The sequence below is a fragment of the Peromyscus californicus genome, unplaced genomic scaffold, assembly GCF_007827085.1.
Source record: "Peromyscus californicus insignis strain IS unplaced genomic scaffold, ASM782708v3 Scaffold_5__1_contigs__length_169319896, whole genome shotgun sequence".
Lineage (NCBI taxonomy): Eukaryota > Metazoa > Chordata > Mammalia > Rodentia > Cricetidae > Peromyscus > Peromyscus californicus.
In genome coordinates this window covers 55,612,460-55,638,400 of record NW_026294573.1, presented here as the reverse complement: position 1 = coordinate 55,638,400, position 25,941 = coordinate 55,612,460, and the positions used below count along the sequence as shown (strand labels likewise).

The following is a 25,941-nucleotide window of genomic DNA, read 5'->3' as shown; positions in this document are numbered from 1 at the left end:
ATGACTATTATTTAATTGAAGTAAAATTATAATCAATTTTTTTCATTAGAACCTGTTTTGGAAGAAAATCCTTGTCAAAATCTATGTGCATAGCATTAACTCTTATAGCTTAATGAAAAATTAGTCCTACAATTTCGATGAATGGTGTTCTATACAAATAAAATGTTAGAGTTTTTATAAAACACTTAATCAACCTCCAAATACAATTTTAATAAATTTTAAGAACTTTAGCCTACCTGTATAAGGCAGTATATATTTATCAAGTCTTTTAATAAATAACCCAAACACTCACATTTATAAATATGTACTTGTGCATTTTAATTGAGCATTCTACATATATGTGTACATTATATACAGTACTCAATGCAAATAAATAAAAAATTAAAGTGGTCACAGGATTTGTCACTTAGTTTTTATGTGGGACACAAAACAACATGTGGCAATAATTATCATAGCTAGACTAGTCAAAATTACATGCAATCCAGCTGTGCCCAGTATAATAACCAAGTAGAAAGCTTATATAGCCCTATCTCTTTATGATATGCGGAAGGCTGAGTAAAATGATCAAAAGGTCAAGTTTATCATGTGGACTTAAGGTAACATCCTTTTCTATTATTAGAGCTAACTATCTGAGGGTGAAATGTCATTACAGATAAAACCAGCACACTCAATGTTATTGAAGTTAAAAAAATTCTCTTTTAATTTGTAGCAGGACTAAACTACATTTCCCATGCGGGCTTGCATATCTAAATGAAAGAAGGGGAACTATATGAAAGTATAGTATCCTGGACTGGCTATCAGTTACTTGCTTAGTACCAATCTTGCCTGTATTTTATCCTGGTCTACATAAAGATAATCTGTCCCATATTTACCTGACATTTGGTCATCACCCATGTTTAGGTGGCTACTTTTCCCTCTAGACATCCCTAGTGTCCCTATAGATCAGAAGTGATTCCATCCACCAATAATCTGGGGAACATATGTTAAGTTCCCCACCATGATAAGATCCCAATGGACATCTAATACAAATTCTAAAGACAGCTGGAGTTTTATCTTCTTAAGAAATCAAAATGCATTGAGTTTGATTTCACCTATTTTGGCCTTAAAAGTTATAGGACTCAATCCCTTCTCAGAAAATGATGGGGGTGGGGAAGCAGGCAGAGTCTCTTTTGTCTAAGCAATTAACTTTCCATAAAATAAAGAACATGAAGATAAGGGAAGGAGCAGAAAGTCCCTTGAGTAGTTTAGGGGAGCACCTACAAATCTTAGTTGGGACAGAGACATAGCTGTACATTGTCATCTACAGCAACCTGAAGAGTTCCATTAGACTTTCCAGGACCCAACTCATGCCTAATCAGGATTTTTGACTTGTGGTATAGTAAAAAAAAAAAAAAAAAATCTTTTAATGGAAGCTTAAGCATGAGAGTTAAGAGAAAGAAAGCTCTTCAAAGGGAGACTAAGACATCCAAATGGAGGAGAGAGAGAGCTTCCCAGTGGGAAGCAGCCTTTGGGTTTTTAAGCATAGAGTAGGATGTCCTCTTCTTTTGTTTTTATCTTAAACTAAGCTGTAAGTATCTTCTCTTTTGAAAGGGAAGTTCGCTCCCTTTGGAGATAAAGTATGATGAGGCAAGGTCAGAGGATGATAGTTGAGGTATGAGTCTGAAAATAGTTACATTTCTTTGACTGTTGTCCAAATCAAAAGGGAGACTGGAGCCACAGAAAGCATTCACCAAAATCCACCTGAAGAGATAATACTGGCACTTTGGATAGAGGGGATCCATATTGGTGCCTGTCTCATCCAAGGAAAAGTGGTTTATTTTGGAGGTTTCCACATTTGGGCACCATAACTGTTGACATAAAACACAAATTTCACCTGAAAGAGCAGGATCTAATTAATTCTAGACTTACGTGTGAGTAACCATGGCCCAAGAACACTGGTCCAGGAACACAGATTCAGTTAACCCTAAATTCCATGTTCCAGTGTGGTAACAATTTCATGAAGTGTTATAGTAATAGACAAAGGAAGTCATAAACCATGGGACTCTTCAAATACACTGATGGACCCCCTCAGAAATCTGTGATAGAGGCCCAGAGGCTGTTACCCTCTGATGATAATCTCAGTCTTTTGGTTGGTGCAAGTCAGTCCTCTGCTCAATTAATATATCCCAAAGTTTGCAATTTGGTCATATACAAAGGTCAGTTATTAGTGACTAATAAGGATAATCTGTATCTGGCCCTGGGCCTGCAGAACTTCAACCTCTGCACAGTCATTACAGTTCTAATCAGTTAATCAGCCTTGCAGAAGATGCATTGAGGAAAGTTCTTTATAGGAACATCCATTCACGAGCACTTTGAGGAAATCGCTATTGACATTTGTGTAATCATAGAAAATACTGTTTTTTTTTCTATTTTTGTATCCCCTGAATTATAGCAGATTAGATTTTGTAAGCTCAGGCTGGTTTCTAAGATAGTTAGGGTGAAAACAACCCTCCTTCAGAGTTCCTGAAAAAACAAATAACACTGTAGTCACTTAATTTCTGCATTTACTTTTGAAAATATTGTTAAAATTGAGATTTTTGGTGATTGGAAGTGTGTGTGTGTGTGTGTGTGTGTGTGTGTGTGTGTGTGTGTGTGTGTGTGTGTTTGTGTTTCTACGTGTCTGCATACGAATCCTTTAGAGTCTTTTAGGAGGTGGATGCTTCTTACTAGGAGAAGTCACTCCAGTGGATTTGAGTTAGATTAGCTTGACTCCATTTGCTGTTCTCTCTCTCAGCTTCCTGTGTGAATACTAAATATGGTCTGGCTGCCTCCCCAATGCCTGGTGGGTGAGCCTCACACTTCCTGTGCAATGCCCTCACCATTATGACAAACTCTATATCCCGGAAGTATAAGGCAAAACAAACCCTTTTCTTCTCTAAATCAATGTTTTGGAAGGTCAGAGTATTCTATTCAGGCAAAAGAAATGGAAGGAATATAATTGCTAAAATGCTTTCTGCTTGGCAAACTTAATATGTAAATTTGAAAGATTAATTTTAGAATCAGCCTGAGTGTAGAGCTCCCTTTATATGAATTCTGGGATTTTTTTCTATATGAGGTGGACATATATTTTGTCTGTATTGACATGTATTTTGTCCTGCATTACATGAGGTAATTGATAATTGATAATATATTATTGTTGTAAATAAAGTTATGAGTCAACATTTTAATATCTAACTTGGTGTACAAATTATAAAATTATCAAGATAAAACTAGTATCACAAAAAGGCAGTGTTAGGTTTTAGTGTCTCTGTTTCATTGTATTATTAAAAAGAATATTTGTATTTGTAATAGAAAATGTTCTTGGAATATCAGCAGGAATATATATATATATATATATATATATACATATAACATAATCTTATAATGTTGACAGATATAGTTTGTTTACTTTTCATTTTTTTAGATAAGTTTCTACTAAATGCACAATGGCTATGTCTATAAATGCCATTCACTATTTGTCTGGAATATAGAAAGAAATTGATAAGGCTTGTAGAGAAATAAATCTTAAAAGAAAAGAATTATCTGTAGTTAGGTTGAGTATAACAAAAGTACTGTTTATTTTTAGGATTTTTATACTACTTTTTATGATACTGCTTTTTTTAATTAAAGTTTTTTTTTCCATTTTATATACCATCTCCAGTTCCCCCTCTCTCCCCTTCTCCCTCCTCCCCACCTCCCTCCATCCCAACCCCCATCCACTCCTCAGAGGGGGTAAGACCTCCCTTGGGTGGTTAACAGAAGCTGGCATACCAAGTTGAGGTAGGGCCTAGCCTCTCCCCCTTGCATCAAAGCTGAGCAAGGTATCCCACCATAGGGAATGGGCTTCAAAAAGCCAGTTCACGCACCTGGGATAAATTCTGGTCCCACTGCTAGGGGTTCCACAAACAGTTCAAGCCTCACAACTGTCACCTACATTCAGAGGGCCTAGTTCAGTCCCAAAATGGCAGCCTACAGAACGGGAAAAGGTCTTCACCAACCCCACATCTGACAGAGGGCTGATCTCCAAAATATATAAAGAAGTCAAGAAACTAGACATCAAAATACCAAATAATTTAATTAGAAAATGGGGTACAGATCTAAACAAAAATTACTTAATAGCAAAGTCTCATATGACTGAAAGACAGTTAAGGAATTGCTCACCATCCTTAGGCATCAGGGAAACCCAAATCAAAAACACACTGAACTGTTACACTTGTCGGAAAGGCTAAGACCAAAAACACTGATGACAGCTTATGTTGGAGAAGATGTGGAGTAAGAGGAACACTCCTCCACTGTTAGTGGGAATGCAAACTTGTACAGCCACTCTGGAAATCAGTATGGAAGTTTATCGGAACATTGGTAACCAAACTATCTCAAGACCCAGCAATACCACTTTTGGGCATATACCCAAAATAGATTCAATCATACCACAAGGACACTTGTTCAGCTATGTTCATAGCAGCACTATTCATAATAGTCAGAACCTGGAAACAACCTAGATGCCCCTTCAACTGAAGAATGGATAAAGAAAACGAGGTACATTTATACAATGGAGTATTACAAAGCAAAGGATAACCAGGATACAATCCACAACCCCAGAGAAGCTAGGTAAAAGGGAGGACCCTAAGAGAGACAGGCATGGAGGGCCCTAGGAAGGGGAAATAGTTAAGATCTCCTGGGTAAACTGGGAGGGGAGTAGAAGGGAGGGGGTGGAGGAGGAGAACATGAGGGATCAAGATGGCTAAGTTGGGGGGAGGGATGGAGAGGGAGAGCAATGAAAGAGATGTCTTGATCGAGAGAGCCATTATAGGCAAGGGAGAAACCTGGTGCTAGGGAAATTCCCAGGATCCCACAAAGATAACCCCAACTAAGACTCCTAGCAACTGTGGAGAGAGTGCCTGAACTGGCCTTCCCCTGTAATCAGATTAGTGACTACCGTAATTGTCATCATAGAACCTAACTGATGGAAGCAGATCCAGTGATCCTCAGTCAAGCACTGGGCTGAGCTCCTGGAGAGCAATTGAAGAGAGGGAAGGGGGATCCTATGAGCAAGGGGGTTCAAGTCAAGATCATGATGGGGAAAACCACAGAGACCGCTGACCCGAGCTAGTGGGAGTTCACAGACTGGGGACTGACACTGGGGAAAAGGATTATCTTTAAAAGAGAATTTTGAGGCTGGGAGGTTGGCTCAGTGGTATCGGTGCTTGCTTCCAAGCTTGTCCACCTGGATTGGATCCCTGACACCCAAGTCTTAGAAATTATTCACATACACAGGTTCACAAAACACACACATACACACACATCGTTCAGTATATTAAAAATAATAAAAACTATTTAGTACTCTATGTGTACTATTAATTTTTTCAGACATTTGACAAAGTCAAAGTTTATTGAAATATTAGCTTATGTTAAAGTATTATAAATGACCACTTTTTTTAAAGTGCTTGATGAAATATATGAAGCATGAAATAAACCGTCTTAAGCACTTCAGAGGATACAGTTCAGTAATTTTAAATACATTCACACTTTTTATATTGAAAATTCATACAATGTACTCTGGGGGCAGTTTCCCCTCTCTGTCTCCTCTCAGATCCTTCCCCACCCCCATCCATCTGACTCCACACTTTTTTTTTAAGTCTTTAGAAAACAAACAGGCAAATATAAAAGAAAACAAACCATTATTTTAAAAAAATCAAAAAAGCTCAAGAAACACACACACACACATACTCCATAAAAACACAAAATCAGAAACTATTATATACAAGCAAAACACAAGAAACACAGAAAGCATTATAAGACAAAGGGTTCTACAAAGACACCATTGAGCTCTTCTTGTGTTGGCCATCTACTGCTGAGCAGGGAGCCTGTCCTTAAGTGTGATTTTTAGACCAATGAGATTCCATTTTTTTAAAAAGTGACTTTTCCTTTGCAAGTGGTTGAAATGATGATTTAGAAGCAAGTATTTTTGAGTGACTTGAGGGATGGAAGGTAACTCAGTAGTTAAGATTAGTGATTACTTTTACAGAGGACCAGGCTTTGGTTCTGATCACCCATATCAGGTGGCTAACAACCACAAGTACTTCCAGCTGCAAGAGATATGATGCCTTGGCCTCGGCAGTTTCCTGTACTCATATGTACATACCCATACATAGATAAATACACATGATTAAAAAATAAATGTTTGTTTTAAAAATTAGTTCAGTGCATTTAATTATCTATGTAGCTTCATATCTCTATAGACATATACAGAACTGTGTGTCTAAACTTTATATAGTATGTAAAAATTATCAGAATTAAAGGCATATGAGTTTAGTTCATGAAACTCTAACACTAACTGAATGTGCTCTGTGTTCTTGCTTGTATTATTTGTGATATTTGTTGGTGAGGCCTATTTCACCACAAGATTTAGTGAGAAAAACCAAGAGTAGGGTAACCATCTTGGCAGGAATGAAGATATTCAGGAGACATTTGGGCCCCTCCTTTTATTATCAAACTACAGAGACATTGCATTGTAAGGACCTGAATCTTCTCCAGGAAGGAAAAGACTAGGAGCTAAATGCCAAACAGAGAAAGGGTTTGTCTCCCAGAAAGGGATTTCACTTGGTACTGACAACTTGTCAAGCCACCTTAGAATAGAGACTAGAGCCAAGACAATGACCATGAATGTGATCCCATCATTACCTAGCTATGCGTATCTCTGGGTCCATATTTAATTAAAACCTCATATTAGAAATCCAAAGGTGGATTTGGAGCTGGGGAAACTGGACCTCTTTGATCCTCCTCCCAATGTGTCTACATTGAATAAACGACTATCCTTTTCTTTCTTTTCTTGAAGTCTTGTTTATGTGACCAACTGAGGAAGGTTGGACAAGCTGGGTTTGTTAGGACTTCCTGGGGTGTAGATGAATTTCTAAATGAGAAAACTTCTGACTATGCTGGGGTCCATCCAATCAATTCAGAGGGATCAGGGAATGCTAAGTTTCACAGATGGACCCAGAGGCTGAAGGCTAAATTTGTTTAGCAGAGATTATCATCACCAACTTGACCAGTAACAGTCACTGAGACAACCTGAATTGAGGGTTGTAAGATGATATAGACACCTGGATGGTTGGGCAAGGCAGAGCCCACTCCCCAGCTTTCTTGATTCCCTTACTACTTAATTCTTGGACTCCATGAAGATCAGGAGTCCCCGAGGATACTCTCAGTCATCTAGCATATGAAGAAACATGAAGAGCAGATATATTGTCAGAGGATGGCAGACTGAGAATACTTGGACATTATTGGTATCTGTGGTGGTTTAAGTGAGAAATATCCCTCATAAGCTTACATATTTGAACACTTGGTCTCTGGTTGATGGTGGTGATTGGGAAAGTTATGAAACCTTTAGGAGGTAGAGGCTTGCTGGGAGAAGAATGTCTCTGAAGATGGGCTTTGAGTGTTTATAGACTTGGCTCACTCCAGTGTGCTCCCTTCGCTTCCTTCATGTTCACGGAACTATGATTCCTCAGTTTCTTGCTCTGGTCCCTGCTGTCATGTCTTCTCTGCAATATCAGAGTCTCCCTCTGGAAACATAGCCAAAATAAACTCTTTAATTCTTAAGTTGTCTTTGGTCACAAAATTCTGTTACAACAAGGGAACGTTACTAACATTGATACTGAAACTAATTTTTTGATAAGAAGAACATACATTTCTTTTTAGAGAAATGTGGAAGATAATGGATCTTGCAACTAGCAAAATGATTCATTACTGTAATCAGAGTCTAAGAAGCTATTCTTGTAGGAGCATAGAAGACAGAAGTACTGAGTATAATATACAGTGGGGGTGTAGCTCATGAGGTTTCAAAGAGAAGCAAGGTTTGCAACTACATGGGTTAGAGGCCCTTTGTATGATATTTTGTCAAAGAGTCTGGCTACCATCTGTCCTTGTCATCAGAACTTATATGAAGCTAAATTTAAAAGCAATAGATTCATTACTATGACAGAGGAGATTTCAAAACTGCATGATATTGAGTCTGTGGTTATTAAAAACAACTCTTCTGCAGGTCTACCATGAAAAGGATGAAGTAGCCCAGAAATAAGTACAAAGCATAGTTTGGAGAGCAAAAGAACATTAGGAGGCTTAATGGTAGAGTCAAGGTGTGTGCTGAAAGAGAGGCTGCCATAGTTGAGAAGGTTAGCACTCTTAAAGCGAGGCTTGTTGCTCTGTACTGAAACAAAGGCAAGGGTGCCCAAGAGCAACATACCACCTAGTAAGCGGCCAACCTGTGAAAGGAGAAAGCCTAAGGGGTTGCTTGTCCCCAAAAGGCAATTGCTTAACCTAGGAATGCTGGTGATAATTTTAGGGGAATAATTCCAACCACAATAACATCAGAAACAGTCAGACCTGTCCCTAGGAATAACCCTATCAAGGAATGGAGCGAAGATGTTGCAAAGCCAAGAAGAAAGAAATTAAAGAAGATGCCAGACAATGGAAGGACCCTTCATGTTCATGGACTAGAATAATCAGTATTTTGAAATTTGTTGTATTACCAAAATCAATCTGTGTGCTCTCCTTGACAATGCCAATAATACCTATATGGATATAGGAAAAAAATCATAAAATCCTATGGAAGCACAAAAGGCTCCAGTAAGTCAAAGCAATCTTGAACAGAAGAGCACTTGCTGCAGGTACCATAGTACAATTATACTACTGAGCCATAGTAACCAAATAAGCATGGTATTGACATAAAATCTATGTGTAGACCATAGAATGGAATAGAGGACCCAGACTTAAATCCACACTGCTACAGACAAATGATGACATGTGCACTAACATGCTAGGGTTGGCTACATGTCCTGGATAAGCCAGTTAAACAAACCAATTAATAGTAAAAAGCAAGCTGGGTGTGGTGGGACACACCTTTAATTCTAGCACTTGGAAGACAGAAGCAGATGGATCTCTTGTTAGTTCCAGGCCAGCCTGATCTAAAAATCCAGTTCCAGGACAGTCAGGGATGTCTTGAAGAGACATGTCTTGAGTAACCATGTCTTGAGAAACCAAAACCAACACAAACAAACAAATCCAAACAAACAGAAAAAAATGTAAAAGGCAGAAAACAGGAGATTTATTTAATTTGGTCACAATTAAAACTGAGGCAGAGAGATCTAGGTAATTCCTATCCCACACCCATTATTGAGGTCCTGAAATGAAGCTAACATTTAAATATGAGGCAAGAGATATGGCTAACTAAGCGTCTAGCCAAGATGTGGTTCCACCCATCATTGTCTCAGATTAAAGTCTCTTAGTAAGTGCAACTGAAAAGTTGTAAATCTTTCTCCAGGTGATGAGCTCCTTTTCTGGATGGTAAATTTGTTTCCTGGCCAAACCCCAGGGCTTCACATTTGTCTTCTCTAGTAGGAGATTCCTCAGTTAATTCCAATGTCTTGAGGTCCATGGTTTCAATAATTTGAAATCCAAAGAGAGAGGCATGAGTGCTTCTTTTGAATATATTAATCACTGCCAGACATACTGGTGGAGTGTACAACAAAAGAGATAAGTAACCAGTGAAGGTACTGCCTAAAGAATAGGGACTTTCTCTGCTATTCTCTTAACAGGTGGTTAATGATCAGACTATATAAAGAACTAACAAACAACCCAATAAATTTCACAAATAAACTAAACAGATGTTTCTCAAAAGAAGAAATACAAATGCTTAATAAACATATGAAAAGGTTTTCACCTTGTTCAGTCCCAGAAAATACAAATGACAACTCCACTGAGATGCCATGTTACTCAAGTCAGAATGTCTACCATCTCTAAAACAAAAGCAACCTATGTTGGTAATGAACTGTTACTGGGTTTGTTAGCACTGAAGCCTCAGGCTCTGGCAGCCTTAAGTCTCTAGACTTGGTCATCTATCCTCAATAGGACAACTGAACAGACACACAGAAAAAGGAGATTCATTCAATGTGGCCATGCTGGGAAGAAGAGTAAAGAGGTCTATTGATTGCCCAAACCCATCTTGGTTCCTATCATCAGGTTGAGGTTTAAGTGGAAGACAAGAAATACTCACAACTAGGCAAGACTGGCCAAGGCTTAATACCCCCCATCATTAAGAATAGTTGTCTGGGGACCAGTGTCTCCTAAGAAGTAGTCTGACAAGTTGTCAGGATGTAAGTTCCTCTTCATCCCTCTCCTTCTCCCAGAATGACTTTTCTGGGGAAATGCCAATCCCTTGGGGACAATTATTTCAATAGTTTAATAGCCAATCTAGTGGTAGGTGCACATTTGACCCTTTAGATGATCTTCTTTTTACCACAGTTAGAGAAACTTTAATGATTGTTGGTGATAATGAATGTAAATAATTAATCTACCCTATACGGACATAAATATAGAAGAGCCTTAAAAAACTAAAAATAGAACTTAGGTATAATCTAGCTATTCTACTCCTGGGCATACACCTAGAGGAGTAAAAGTCAGGATGCAATAAAGATAACTGTATATCCATTTTTCATTTAAGCACAATATAATAAAGATATTACATTAATTTTTTTTCTGGGAAGATGTAGACAAATGACCATTCACTTCAGATAGGACAGCAATGAAAGAATAAAGTACTGCTCTACCAATGCTCAACTTGTCTAATCAATGTGTTTATTGGACTTCGTCACAGAGCATAGGTGAACCAAACCTTTTATTGAACTGTCTACAAGGTTGATCATCTGATAAGGTTGGCAGTGAATCTGGAGTGGTTAGAATATTACAAGTCCAGAGACCAATTACAATTTATATCATGCTTTCTTTAGCTACACTTACAGTTTTTCCTTGTTTATTTGTCCTTCTATAACCAATTTAGGTTTGTCTAGATGGATAGTATCATCTGCCTGGTTATGCACTGGGAACAGGGGTTGACAAGAGATAGAAAGCATTTCTGTTTTTTAGAGTGTTTTAGAGATAGAACAATTGATTTTGACAGATCACCTTCTGTGGTTTCTAAATGTTATAGGGTCAAGAGTATGTGGTATTTGGCACTCACAATCAAGGAGGAACAAAATGATAGAAGTATTTACTTTTATCCAGGTCTAACTTGAGATAATCTCTGACTAGTGTGGGGCTGAGGACCAACTTTCGAAATTCTAAACTCACAGTCAGCCTATTTGCAAGTGGAGGAACACAGTCTGAAACCTTAATGAGTGAGTGCCTTCCACGCTACAGAAAGATAATACTGTAATTGATATTTTCCATTAGAGGGCACTGTTTATCCTCCAGTCCATTAGAAGGCACTGTTTATCCTCCAGTCTGAGATTAAGCCAGACCCCAGTGCAGTAAAACAGCATGTATTTCCTTTTTAAAGCTTGTGACAAATTGATACAGTCTAGGGGTGTCTTTTTTCCTGTCTGTATGACTAAAGTAACATATATTGGAACATATTCCATATCTCCTTCTACAATAGACTTGGCAAAAATGAAGATTGGGACTACACCTTGACTGAGACTGCTTGTGTTTACATATACTTGACTGTCTAGTTAAGCTTTCATCTCACTACAGGACCCTGAGGACGACTCGGGCAAGGGGTTTCTGGATCTCTTTGTTCCTCTTCCCAATATGACCAAATTTAATAAATAGTTTTTTTTATGTTTCCCACCTTTAACTTAGCTCTTTTATTGGCTTATTTAGGTAGGGTGGTGAGGCCTGGCTTGGAGCACAGGTAGTGGCCCACAAGTTCAGTAACACATTGTCTTCCACTCCAGAGCACCCTCTGAAGATTTTCCCTTATCCATCTGCCCCTCATGAGCAATGGAAAGGAGAAGCCTTTTGGGCTAACCTCTCTTATCGATGGAGAACTGAATTCTTCCATGTTTCTTGACCTCCGTCAGTAGTGATAAAGACTGTAATATCCTGTAACCTTGATGGACCTTCTTGCAATTTGTGTGGTTAATCTTAGCCTGTCTGTGTGGGACCTACCATCCAAAAAATGTTCTGGAGTAAATATTAGCCCTCATGTATCAGGGGGATCAGCCAGCTTTTAATGGGTCTGGGAAGGTGCTGGCTCCCTTGTGCATTATGCCTCTCCTAACTACTTTAATGCCAGGAGGGAATTTTTTATCTTCCAATTCATGTGTAGAGTAGGGTATGTAGAGAGTAGAGGCATGGATCCTTTCACCAGGTGAGAGACTTCCATGTGCTTTGTAGCATCTCTAGAATGCCAGGATTTAGAGGCACATAGAGAATTAAAGCTGCATGTTGGAAGAAGTCTGTGAAAGTCTGGGAGTAGTGACTGCAGTACTACTTCCAAAAGATACTGCACTGTTTTTGTGTGACAAAGATGTGAGATTCTTTGAGCATGCCATGATAAGATTCCTCATCTTTCTCTTTTGGTGCTCAGGTCATAAGATGACCCTTCAGGCTTGAATGAACTCAAGGGGACAAAGGCTGGCTACTAGGAGAAGACCTCTGGAGCACCTTGCCCCAACTACTCAACTTCTCCTCTCAGGAAGCCTTCTTTGAAACAGCATTACTAGGCCAGCTTTGCCTCAAGCCTGTGGTTTCCTAGACTTCTGCCTTGTACAAGCAACCCATCCATACCCAGTAAGACCCATTGCCTTCTTTATTCTAAGACCTTCAAAGTCTTGCCTTATTTTAAATACTCACTGCAGCATGGTTGGTCTACGTCACTTTCTAGGAGGGTGGTGGTGAGGAGATTTACTTCTTGAGACAACTTTGTACACTAGGGGTCAGGCAGAAGAGAAGAGCCGAAAGGTACTAACTATATTGTCCAAATATAAGTGAGGAATGATGGCTATATATTGCATTCACAAAATGTTTGTATAATTCTTGAATGGGAAAAAGACTTATTCTTTATAGAATATCCAATGAACTTAGAAAAAGGAGATTTTTTTTCCTTTTTTTAATTAAGAATTTTTTCATTCATTTTACATACCAAAGATCCTCCCCCTTCCCTCCTCTTGCCCCTCTCAACCTACCGCCTATTCCCTGCCACAAGAAGGCAAGGCCTCCCATGGGGAGGCACATCCAGTAGAGGCAAGTCCAAGCCCTTCCCCCTGCCTCAAGGCTGAAGGAGGTGTTCCATCATAGGTAGTGGGCTCCAAGAAACTCACTCATGCACCAGGGATGGATTCTGACCCTACCGCCAGGGGGCCCCCAAGCAGATCAAACTACACAACTGTCTCCCCATGCAGAGGGCTTACTTAGCCCAGTCCCATAGGAGATGTTTTATGGGTAGAAATTTCCATTAGGAATCACAGTGAATGTGTTCCAAATGTTCTGGTTCATTTCAGTTACATGATACTTGGTCCTGTGTTCCATTACTTTCTGGTATCAGGCTGATGCTCCTAAAATTTTTATATTAATTACATTCAGTGTGTTGTGATTAGGTTATGTTCTGACCTCATACTCCATACCTTGTAAAATAATGGTTTTATTGTTGTTGTTGCCTAGAAAGACTTCATTTCACAAGCAGCTTTTGACTCTGTTTTGAAGCTGGAGGATGACTGCGGACTTGCATGAATAGCACCATCTGACTGTCACTACCCAAACAGCACAGACTGATGAGTGATTTGCTATTTGTAGAAAGAATGTCACCCTGTTTATTCACTGGGGGTGAATTTGTACTGTAGGGACACATGGATATACTGAAATCTTATCAGGAAAACCAGGCCCCAAACTTACTAGACAAATGAGACCAAGGGAGAGGTATAATGTCATCACATGGACACCATATCAAGATAGACACCATCAATGTGATGGTGGTACCCCCCTTGACCTGTCATTTAACTTCCTAGTATTTGCACTGTGAATAAAAATTCCTAAAAATAAGCTGTATCTGCAAAGACTGATTGACTGGTTAGAAGTTCAGTATTTTTGAGAGAGGTTGGAATGTTACAGGTCCAAGGCTAATTACCTTATCTTGGACCAGCTTTAACCCCCAGGAACACCCAGCCATTCCTTGCTAAATTCTGTGTGGGACTTCACATCCTGAGATGAATAGATAAAAAATTTGGAATTCATGGACTTTTCAGATCCTCTGTCTTCTACCAATTTAAAAGGGGAGATTGTTATCAGGACGCATCTAAGACCTGTAGAGAACCCTCCCCCATCTTGTTGTAATCACTTCTCTGATGTACCTCTAGAGTATTTTAGACGTGTTTTGATACATGACGTTTTTGTTTTGTAAAAGCATAAAACTTGATGCAACTGCTTCTTTGATGGAACATGGACTTTGTGATAACCTAAACCTGTGTTCCTGGGCCATGGTCCCTCAAAATGGATCCAGAATAAACTGTTTCTTGTTCCCTTTAAGATGAGAGCCATGGTTTTTGCACCCAGATCAACAGCATCAAAGACCAACAGACAGAGAACTCCCAACAATCCCAAGGGCCCCATATTGACTCATGTATCTGAAGACAGAAAATCTTTACCATTCTCTCCCCAAACTTGCTTCTATGGTTTGCTTATTGGTAACTACATGTTCCCTGGCCCTGAATCGGAGTGTAAGATCCAGCTACAATATATAAATCACAGAAACTGTTTCAATGGTGTTTGTTTTCTTTGTCTGTGTGAGATGAGTGAATCATCCCTTTCTACCTGACTTCCAGGAGGACCTCTCAGAGGCAGAGCAAGATAAGGCAGCTATAGGCCTTCCAAACAAGAGAGCCTTCAAGTCTTATTTCTGTGACTGCTCTCAGAAGCCCAGTTCTAACTCTTATGTTCTTTTGGTACCATTTCCAAATGAACCCTTTCAAAAGTCCAGGAGTAAATCCATGTCTACAACAGGAGAAAGGAAGAGACTTGAAGGCACACCCTTGTGATTTGAGTTATGACTTAAATAGCATTTTTTTTTTTTTTTTCGAGACAGGGTTTCTCTGTGTAGCTTTGCGCCTTTCCTGGAACTCGCTTTGGAGACCAGGCTGGCCTCGAACTCACAGAGATCCGCCTGGCTCTGCCTCCCGAGTGCTGGGATTAAAGGCGTGCGCCACCACCGCCTGGCTTAAATAGCATTTTAATACATCATGTCATTTTACATATAATTTAAAAATGGAAATAGTCATTATTACTTTAGCAACTTTTATGAGCTCCTAAATCCTATAACAAGCATCAACTTGGGAGTCCAGCAGTCTAGGAATCTGATTCAATTTCCTCTCTCCAATCCTCCCATCTTTCCTCAGTTGCCTTCATCCTGTCTCCTCCTGTGTGTGTACACATCAGTGGGTTTGAAGTGCAAGCCATTCTCTTTTCTTTTCTTTTCTCTTTCCTTTTCCAGCATCACAGTCTGGGGACAGCACAGATGCGGTAGCTGACTGGAGAAAGGGTCAGGCCCATTCTGAACTTCAGGCTCAGCTTCTCATTGACTGGGGGTTTGAAGGTAAATTTTTGCATAAGAGCAGTGAAGAAAATGAACAGCTCAGACCTGGCCAATTGTTCTCCCAGGCAAGCTCTCTTTCCTGTAGGACAAAAGGCAAAGATGAGTCAACTTTTCAAGTTAAGACCTGGGCAGGAGGCATTCTCACAACTCTGGGAGCCATTGCTCTATGTCACCTCATGCCATACACACGTGCACATGTTGCTTATATCTATGTGTGTGTATCATGTATCGACATATATACTTGTGTCTATATCTAGTCTATCTACAATCTACACGTCAGTCTCTCTATTGAATGTCTGGGTTCACATGGTTGATCTCTGATGATCCAGGACAACCCTATCTTTCCACTGTTCTCTTCCTCAGTGAACATCCTTCTCACATATCCCAACAGCACTGCAGGACTCCACACAGTCTCTAATTCATCTTTAAGCCCATGTTTGTGTGGATGTGTTTGTTCATATGTGTGCTCATTGTGTGTAGATGTCAGAGGACAGCCATGGGTGTTGATCCTCAAGTGCCACCCCCACCCCTGTATTTATATAGGGTCCTATGTGCCATGTAGGTCTGGCAATAAGTCCCAAGAGACCCTTCATTTCCAGTGCTAGGGTTATAAGCACATGGTACCATGCTCCAAGTTTTTCTGTGAGTTCTGAAGATCAAATTATGTTCTTTGCTTCCAAAGAAAGCACTTTGCCAAGAGAGCTGTCCCCTCCACCACTAGTGCTTTCTTTCTTCCAAAAAAAAAAATATACATTTTAGAATGAAAAAAAGTTTAAAAAAAAGTCAGGAAAAAGAAATCTATAAAGACTATAGCAAAGATGCTTAGACCAGCATTCAGACAAAACTATTATTAATAAAATAAAAGCAGACCCAAAAAGGTGCACAGAAAACATAAATGTGTTATGATGATGATGTCAGTGTCTTATGTAACATCTGTGGTTTTTGCCATCATGTTTCATTCATGTATGTTCTCCACATGCTCCTGTTGCCTGCCATAAAGAGCACGGCTAAGAACCCATTGAATTCCCAAGATTCTCCTGTAAGGATCCACATACCACAACATGCAACATTAGGACTCAGGGTTAATAACCTGACCTGTCTGCAACCCCCTGTGTGACTGTGACTAAACCACTCCTTGTCATGAAGCTAAGCTTTCCTCCTTTGGCAGTTATATGAAACAGCCGCTTCCCTCTCTTTGAGCATGGGTGGGCAGGTGCGAATTAGTTGTTTAGCATGGAGCATGTGATTTAAAGCTTGGCCTGTGTGATAGGTAATCTTGATTACTGTGGTGGCTGGATTGAGAATGTGCCCTATAAGCTCATATATTTGAATGCTTAGTCACCAGGGAATGAAACTCTTTTGAGAAGAATCTGGAGGTGTGGTCTTTTTGGAGGAGGTGTCACTAGAAGTGGGCTTTGAGGTTTCAAAAACCATACCAGCCCCATCACTCTCTCTGTCTCTGTCTCTCTGTCTCTTTGTCTCTGTGCTTCTCTGCCTGTGCATCAGCATGTAAAGCTCTCAGATATTGCTCCAGGCATTGCCATGCCTGTCTGCTTTGTGCAATCATGATCATGGACTAATCCTTTGAAAGTATAAACAAGCCCCCAATTAAGTGCTTTCTTTTATTAGAGTTGGCCTGTGTCTTCACAACAATAGAACAGTAACCAAGTCAGTGACCATCTTCACTGAGAGATGCCCAGAAAATCAAGGTCTGTCTGTGAGGTCATTTCAGAGATGCCTGGCATGTGGGGCATTGAAGTGAGAAGACCTGTCCTGAGCATGGCTTATAGTGTCCAGAAGGCTAGCACCTGCCACTTGGCAGGCCTGACTCTTCCTGAACCCCTGTGACTGTGTTGCTGTGTTTTCTCATGACCATCACATTCCAGCTCTCTTCAACTCTGCAGGGACCTTTGAATACTCAGGCACAGGCTGCATCATAAGTTTGTCTTATCTCAAGGCTTTCAGGTCTTTGAACTGGAAAGCCACTAGTTACCCACTTCACTTCTTCCATTTTTCCATTTTCTATCCTCTTTCATTGCTTATTTATCTCTACTAAAGGCCCAGTTCACTATGGGAAGTTCCACCCTTGAGCACATGGTCCTAGGTGGTATAAGAAAGCAGGCTGAGTAAGCCATGGGGAAAAGCCAATAAGACTAACCTGTCCATGGCTTGTGCTTCAGTTTCTGTCTCCAGGTTCCTGCCTTGAGGACCTACCTTGGTTTTGTCAGTGATGGAATGTGATCAGGAAGTACAAACTAAATGAATTATTTCTTCTTCAAGTTACTTTTGCTCATGGTTTTTATCACAGCAACAAATAGCAAACTAAGATAGAGAATTTCAATGACTGAGGAAGATTGGAATTATTGGAATAATAATTTGGGAAGGGAAAACCTCCTTTACGGTCACCACCCTCCATCCAGGGGAGTACATAATCTGTAGGTAGGCTTTACTAACTTGTCTCTCATAGTATCACCGAAGAGTACATCTCTTCAAAGATGCACTGCCTGTTCTCATATCTAGTCCTTCCTTGGAGATGGCAGTCACTCAGCTGGGAAACTTGAATGATGTGACAGTGTTCAGCTAGGTCATGTAACCTGAATATATGTAGGTTATTTTCTGATCATTGTTGACAAGGACTTCACCTACAGGCTTGGTTGCCAACTGTGGCACTATTGGGAAGTGGTGGAATATTAAGTAGGTGTGTACTTAAGGTAGGTCATTTGAGCTGTGCTTCTGATGGGATATCTCTAATCTGGAAACATCCTTTTCTTGATTCCTGGTCCCTATGAGATAGCCATGTTCTTCACTACACACTTTCAACAAATGCTCTGTGTCACCTCAGGCACAGGTCACATGACCACAGACTGAGACCTCTGAAACCATGAGCCAAACCAAGCTTCCTCCTGAGAAGCTCAGATATTGTTTCAGTGAGGGAAAGCTGACACACACAGTCTGGGCTAAAGGCTGCTTGGACCCTTTCCCTTCCACCAAAAACCAGAAAAATGACCTATTGAGTAAAATAAGAGGGTTGACCTAGGCTATAGCCAATGATCTTCATTAACCCTGCCCTTAAGTTCTATGACACCACTTCTAAATTAAAAAATACTCTTATTTAATACTACATTAATATAATTTACATCTATATAATTATATTAATTAATATTAATTATACTAACAAATAGGAAGCTATCTATTAATTTCTTGACCTTAACATGGGAAGACATAAATCAGCAGAATGTGTGAAATTATAAATTAGTTTTCTATCTTCTGTGATAACATACAAATAATAATTGTATAGCTTTTCCAAGAGAAGAGAAACTGCCTAATATAACAGTTACAGGAATGTTGTCTTTAGAAAGTTCTAGAAATGATGAAGGAAAGCAGCTATATGCCAAAGACAGGACTATGGTAGAAAATGCAGACTGCTGCTTTGTCAACCCAGGAGTTTTTTTTCAGGTTTGCCTCTTCTGGTCCTCATTGGGCATCTCCAGGTAACTAAATTTCATGTACCTCTACTGGAAAGAAATGCTGAAAGCAGAACACCTGACTGCCCTCTTGCCTTGGTTTCTTGTTATATTCACTGGGACTTCACATCTATTGCAAAGACTAGAATTTTCCCTCCCCTGTAACTGGGGCTGGTCTTGTAGATTTTAATAGGTCACCAGAAGTCATGGGGTGACAGTCCCAGCCTGGATCTTACCAGGCCTGTGTGCTCCTGCTATGTTTCTTTGGATCTTAAGCCACACCATATGGAAGCCTAGGATAACATGTTTGTCAGGTTAACCAAGATTAGCTAAGCCAATGATTTGACCTGGAAACCTCTGAGGACAATATGCTCTTTGGAAATAATACAGTTTTGGATAGTTGTTATACAGCAAGATTCTAACTAATACATAGGCCGTGGACTCATAGAATCCTAAAGCAGAAGGGTCTATAACTGGGGAGGTCAGCTGCCATGCATATGTAATAGAGAACGAACTGAAATAGGACTGAAAACTTAAGCCTGATCTGCTCTGCCAGTTCCTTGTGCTCATGGTTTTGCATTAGAAAAATCTCTCCTCTTAACTGGAGTTTGCTTATCTGACTAAATAGACACTAAGGTCCCTTTTCTATTGGATTACTAACAACTACATTACCTTGATGATTATCTGAGATAATTTGTCTGCTAACGAACCTCTAATTAAGAGAGAATAAAATAATTCTTAGTAGCAAATTATCAGTGAGAATCTGTGTGTTGCTGTTTTTGTTTTACAGCTGGTATGGATAGGAGAACATTTTTAAACTGGATGATACATGAAGCCCCCATGGGGAAAAGATTTTGCAATATGAAGAGATGCATATATGCAGTCTTCACTTGGCCTAGAGGATCAACTTCCTATGGAAGACATGGGGATCTACCAACATTCCTTTCACTGAAGTCCTAGGAAACAACACATAAAGTACTTATAAAAGAGTCATATTTCTCGACTTTCTGTATCTGATTCAGTAACTAAAAATAAATAGTATATATGAAACATGTAGCTGAGACTTTGAGCTGTAATTCAGTTCTTTTAAATTTTTTTGTGAACAGGAAGACAGGATAGATGTCCTTTATTTTGTCAGCTTCCCTATTAAAGTGAATTGTGAAAGGTCAACAAAGTTGACCCAGAAGCACAGGGAAAGGTAAAGAGAACAGAACCAGTTCCACCAGACACCATCAGTGAAGTCCAGAATTCCACCGTGTGGCTTCTGGGCATCCTTTAGTCACCTTCTCCAGACGATGTTAGGAAACACAAGCTTCAGTGTGAGAAAATCTGCCGAGCTCTCGCTGCAGCACATTTGGCTAGGTTTGTATCATTAGCTCTGCAGTGCTCACTGATTCCAGTTTTAAAGGCTGCAGTGGGACACGTGCTACAAGAAGCAGCTCTGCTTCATCTTCTTTCCCACTACTTTCCTGCTCTCAGGTGTGTGTTGGACAAGGAATACATGCTCAGTATGTATTTATGGAACTAAGGAATTGCAGAATTATTTGAAAATACATGTGCAATTCATAGAAGGAAATAACTGTAGTAACTAGAGCATTTTGTTGCTAGTTCAACAACTGTAAGACTACAGCTACAACTGGCTGGGTAGAAAACACAAGAGAGGGTCATCACTACATCTTTCCCTGACCATCAGTTTGAACTACATAGATGCATCTAACTAGAATTTTAAAGCATGTTTAAAATAATAAAAGACAAAAAGACTTACTTGTTCAAGGAGTTCTATAGGATAGAACCCAATCCAGCCATGTAAATGACAGTTCCAATTTTTGTTTGGTATTCCCATTGCAATGAGAAGGTAGCCACCTTCCCATGACTCCTTCCCATCTCATTCCAAATCTGATATACTAACCTTTGAAAGCCCATCACTAAAACTTAATTTGGACACTAAAATACTTTGAGAAGATGGCATGTATTTAGATTTCTTTGTGAAGAGGAGGCAGGGTTTGGGTCTGTAGTGGAAAAGAGGACAAAGGAAACCAAAATTATAACCAGAGGCCAGAAAGAGTTTGTGAGACAGAAGAGATCTGAAGCAAGGCTGTGTCCTGAGAATCCAGGGCTGCAAACACTAGCACTTTACAGCTGCACTGGATGGGTCTTGTGGAGACATTCAAATTAGAGTGGAGGTCTCTAGGGTGAAGACGGGAAAGGATGAGACAGAAATCTGACTTGTTTCCACATAACTCACCCATTGAGAATGGCAGAAAGGATTCTCTCTTCTTAAACAGACCATTCTCCAAAAAGTGCTCTGGATTGAAGGTGTCTGGAGTGGCCCACTCTTTGGGGTCCCTGTGCAGAGCAGTCAAATTGGTCAGGACCATGGTTCCCTAAAGAAGACAACAAAGAGTCAAGGCTTGATGTATGGAACAGACTCATACAAGGGATAGAGGTTCCCAAGCTCCCATTATTCTTCACACTCTCAGCTCCTCAAAAAATCTTGTCTTTAGTCCATATCAATGATGAATTGTGTCCTTAGGATATTACAGTGCTGTTAGTCTGTACTTTATCACATAATGCAGGTCTTTGGGAAGAGGGCAGCTTGTGCCCAGGGAAACCACATCTGACCATTTATGGGAAGATAAACCATCAACCAGGTCCTTCCTACAACAACATGTGATGATGAAGCCTGCCTCTGGGTTTAAATGAATGGTTGTATCTGTGTTTCTAGGGTAGAATCTTCTGGTCCCAGCTCTGAAGACTTTCCTGGGTAACAATACATTCTGAGTATCTATGACAAAGTATTACAGATCCACAGAGGCTCCTTCTGGCAGTTAATCTTGATTCTGGATTCTGGTAATCGATAATTGTCTAAGAGATTAGAAAAGAACACCACTGAGAGTAGCCATGAGGACATTTTTATAGATCATTAACTAATGGCAGTAAACTTTTTCTGACTATGTGGCACCCACGTTGAAGAATTGGATGGAATAAATGGGGTGGGGAGTTAGCCTCCTGCAAGCTTTCTTTCTTTTCCTGGCCACCATCATGAGGACCAATCTGCTAAACCACCTCCTTGCTGCCAAGCTGAACTGAAACCAGGGCATTTATTTTGTCACTGCTAAGAAATGTCTGACTTTGATTTGGTGAACAGAAAGAATTGTGCCTTGAACAGGAGTGTGATGTGGTCAGGAAAGCTCTCTGCAGAAATCCTGAGGAGATCCTAAGCTGGGTTGTGCGTTTTGTCTGTGATCAGAGGGAATGTAAGAGGGATCAGTGAAGAAAAGTATAAGAGAGATCTTCAATGTCTAATGTAGCAAGTCCCCAGCAGTCAGTACAAAGAGCCAGAATAGGTCTGGATCCCAACTCTTCTGGGGCTGTATGTTGTAGTGGAGAGATCTTAGGTAAACTTAATTCCCAGAGTCTCTACTTTCTGTTGTTCGAATCTTAGATGGTCTTTTAACAAAAACCCAGAGCCAGATATTGGAGTGAAAGCTGAAAGATCAGAAAAGCAGAGCAAGCCACAGCCAACCTCACCTGGAAAGGGTCTCAACTGAACTGCTTTAGTTCTTGTTTCCTCACACCTTATATACCTTTCTCTGCCCAGCCATGTCACTTCTTGCAATTAAAGCCATGTGTGCTTCCCAGTGCTGGGATTAAAGATACGTGCCACCACTGACTGGCTCTGTTTCCAGTGTGGCCTTGAACTCACAGAGATCCAGACAGATCTCTGCCTCCTGAGTGGTAGGATTAAAGGTGTATACCACCACTGTCTGGCCTCTATGTCTAATCTAGTGGCTGGCTCTGTCCTCAGATCTCCAGGCAAGTTTATTAGAGTACACAGTATATCACTACAACTTTCTAATGCATAAAGTGGGGATCAATTGTTATGAAAAGGGAATTAAGTCATTTTGACATCATAAGCATCCTCAGCACAGGGTTGCTTGACAAACACCCCCTTTTATCTCTCCCTTTCTTGTAATTAATGTTTCACTTTGGACTGGTTTTCTTCGTGAGATAGATCTCAACTATGGATAGTAAGCAAGACCTGGAAATCACCTATGGGCACAGATATGACAAAGAATTACTGACTCCTGTGAGGCCACAGTAACATCAGAAGATGCTAGGATGTCCTTCAGCTAATAAAGCCAACTTTTACTTTATTTGCTGAAATCAAAGCAGATTTCACCAAGGAATCTTCCTTTCTATACTTCCCTCTATACACATAAACATCACTTGGACACATTGCAGGAAAGCAATTTTTTTGAACAATATCTTCCTCCCAGTTTAAATGATTTCTTGGGGCAGAAATATATGGTGATATTTTATTTGTATTAAAATGTTATTTGTATGTTAATAAATAAAGTTGCCAGGGGGTCAGAGCTATTAGCAAGCCATAGGAAAGCAGGGCAGTGGTGGCGTACGCTTGTAATTCCAGCACTTGGTAGGCAGAGCTGGGTAAGTCTCTGTGTGTTCAGGGATACAGCCATTATTGGATATACATGCCTTTAATCTTAATACCAATCATGGAAAACCTGGAGGCCTATACAGACAGGCCGTGAGGAGGCGGTCATGTGGTTGGGTTTACAACCAATGAGAAGGCAGGACAGGAACTCTATATAAAGACTTTAACACAGGGGTAGCTCTGGTTCAGAGAGGTAGGACCACCGCAGGAGGAAGGGTAAGGTTTTAGCTCTTAGCTCTGACCTCTTGGCTTTCTTCTTTGCATTGGTTCTGTGTTTCTTATTTAATAAGAAGGTTGGATACATCTACAGAAATACATGTTACTTTTTATGTTTAGATTCATCAGATGATGCCAAGGATGGACTGGAGCATTGGAAATTGAGAGTGCAAAGTTACCTTAGGCAGGTGGAATCCAGCAAGTGTGCTATCAGCTGTTACTTCCCTGGGAACATTCAAGGGGATGATGTTGCCCATCCTCTGCACCTCATGGATGACAGCATTGGTGTAGGGCATGGACTCTCGGTCAGCTGTGCTTGGCTGCCTCCCATGGCCAATCACTCTGTCAATCTCAGCCTGCACTTTTTCTGGAAGAAAACAGGGGGACGGGGGTGGTGTCTCCATGATGTTACCTCCTTACATTTCACCCCATGTTTTGTTTACAAAGAAATACTATGTTCCTCAACTCCTCAAAGGACTGCTTTAGAAAACTTTTCACTCTGACTTTCCTGTGCTTACAACACAACCATGGCTTTCCACTTTCCCTGAACTGAATAGCTGGTATCAGCATGGCTAAGCTCATAACAGGGCCCATTCATGCTTTTGCAAATTAGTTCCTTTCACCTAGTGGTCTATAAAAAATAAAAGCTTGGTTTTTTCTTGAGTCTCAGAGTCTCACAAATCTACCATCAGGAGATTTCTTTTGTAAGAATGAACTTACTGTCTCATAGTTGGCAAAGCTCTGCTAGTGTCCTAGTGTCATAAGGAGAGAGGAATCTCTTTGGTTCCTGTTTTTAAAAATAAAATTTAAAAACTATTCTATTTTTCTATTTGTGTGTTCTTGCACATGTTCGGAGTGCAAGAGTGGAGTCCATAGGACAACTTGTAGATGTCAATTGTCTTCTTGTGTCCTCTAGCTGCCCAGGATTGATCTCAGGTGTTCAGGATTGCAGGAAGTAGCTTTTTAATTGCAGCTGATTAATTCAACGGGCCTGTCCATATCTCTTTTAAAGGCACTATAGCGCTTCACAAAGGTAAACACCTCCTAACACCATTCTACTTGTAATTAAGTTTCAAGAAATGAATTTCTAGGGAGGATACAAACTTTCACTCTCCAGTGTCTGTAGACTGATTTCTTAAGGAAATGTATCAGAGTGGAAGGTACATTATAAACTCTTAGGGAACATGGTTGTTGCTAAAGCTGCTCACATTTTTCAAGGCTCAGTTTCCTCATCTGACTACTAAGAGTAAACAGGCCTTTGTTTAAGTATGTTTTGATAATTACATGAAATTATATAACATAAGAAATAATTTAAACAGCTATCTGTACCCATATAATTTCCCACTTTCTATACTAATAGAGATAGCACTGTTGTCCAGCTAAAAACTTAATTTCCTAGATTCCTTTTGGAATAAATGTGATCATGTGACTGTCTGTGAAAATGCAAATAGACATGAAGTTTTATCCTGAGACAAGCTCTGTAAAGATGGCTCTCTGCTTCCTTCCCCTCTCCCTTTCCTATGGATATCGAGGCAATCCTCACGGGAGTCAGCTTAGAGAGTATTGATCCTCACTCCGAGTTTAACTCAGCAACAAGTTGAAAGGGTTTGGAATAATAAAAGCATTACAGGGTCTAGTTTAGATGTTTCTTCTGTGAGAGAAATAAACGTCTATCAGTGCACTACAGTCTATAAATACTTAAACAGGAATATACATAGAACAAAAAATTATCACAGTAGCCATGCTTTGTTTTTGAGGTAGGGTCTTCCCTTGTACAAAATAACCTCAAACTTGTATTACTCTTGCCTTAAATGTGTGTTCCACCAACCACAGATATTCATAGCACAATGTTTAAATGTACAGACCAATAATTACTAAGTATATTCATATTATTGTGTATGTAACTGCCAAGAGATTTTCTTCTGAAACTGTAACTTAATGTTTACTAAATACACTCAGGTTACCATCCTCCATTCAATTTTTTCTGTTTAGGAAATTTACTGTTCTAGATAACTTATTTGAATTGGATAGGAAAGTCTGCACAATTTTGTAATTACTTACTTAACTTAGCACTGTGTCCAGAAAGCTCATCTATGCTACAGTGGTTATCAAAACTTTTTTTTCCTCATGACTGAATTACCTCTGTAGTTCATGTATGACATGCTTTATCTATTCACAGTCCATGAATTCTCTGTTTGGTCCTATCACTTGACTCCTGGAATATTACAAAATGAATGTGAGTGCAATATCTGTCATGTAAGTCTAGTGATATTCTGGAGCCTCTGCTACAGAAGTAAAATCTGATCTTCAATAGCATTCAAAGTGTTTAGTACTTAAATACTCAGCTAGACATGCATTTTAAATTGCAACCCAAGATGCATGTTATAGAATCTTTAATAAAAATATTTCCCGTAGGCTCATCT

The 25,941-nt window shown here is 39.8% G+C and overlaps 1 protein-coding gene across 3 annotated transcripts in view; it reads right to left on the bottom strand.

Annotated features, from left to right (window-relative positions):
- Positions 1–14,999: 14,999 nt before the first annotated feature.
- Positions 15,000–25,941, bottom strand: part of LOC128096818 (cytochrome P450 2J3-like) — a 38,283-nt gene continuing 27,341 nt past the window's right edge. For all 3 annotated transcript variants that reach the window (XM_052716839.1, XM_052716840.1, XM_052716838.1), the window contains 3 exons: positions 23,698–23,885; positions 21,089–21,227; positions 15,000–15,458 (listed from right to left, as the gene is read on the bottom strand). In XM_052716839.1, the coding sequence (XP_052572799.1) occupies positions 15,280–15,458; positions 21,089–21,227; positions 23,698–23,885 (506 nt within the window). In that variant the 3' untranslated portion in view covers positions 15,000–15,279. The remainder of the gene's footprint in view (positions 15,459–21,088; positions 21,228–23,697; positions 23,886–25,941) is intronic.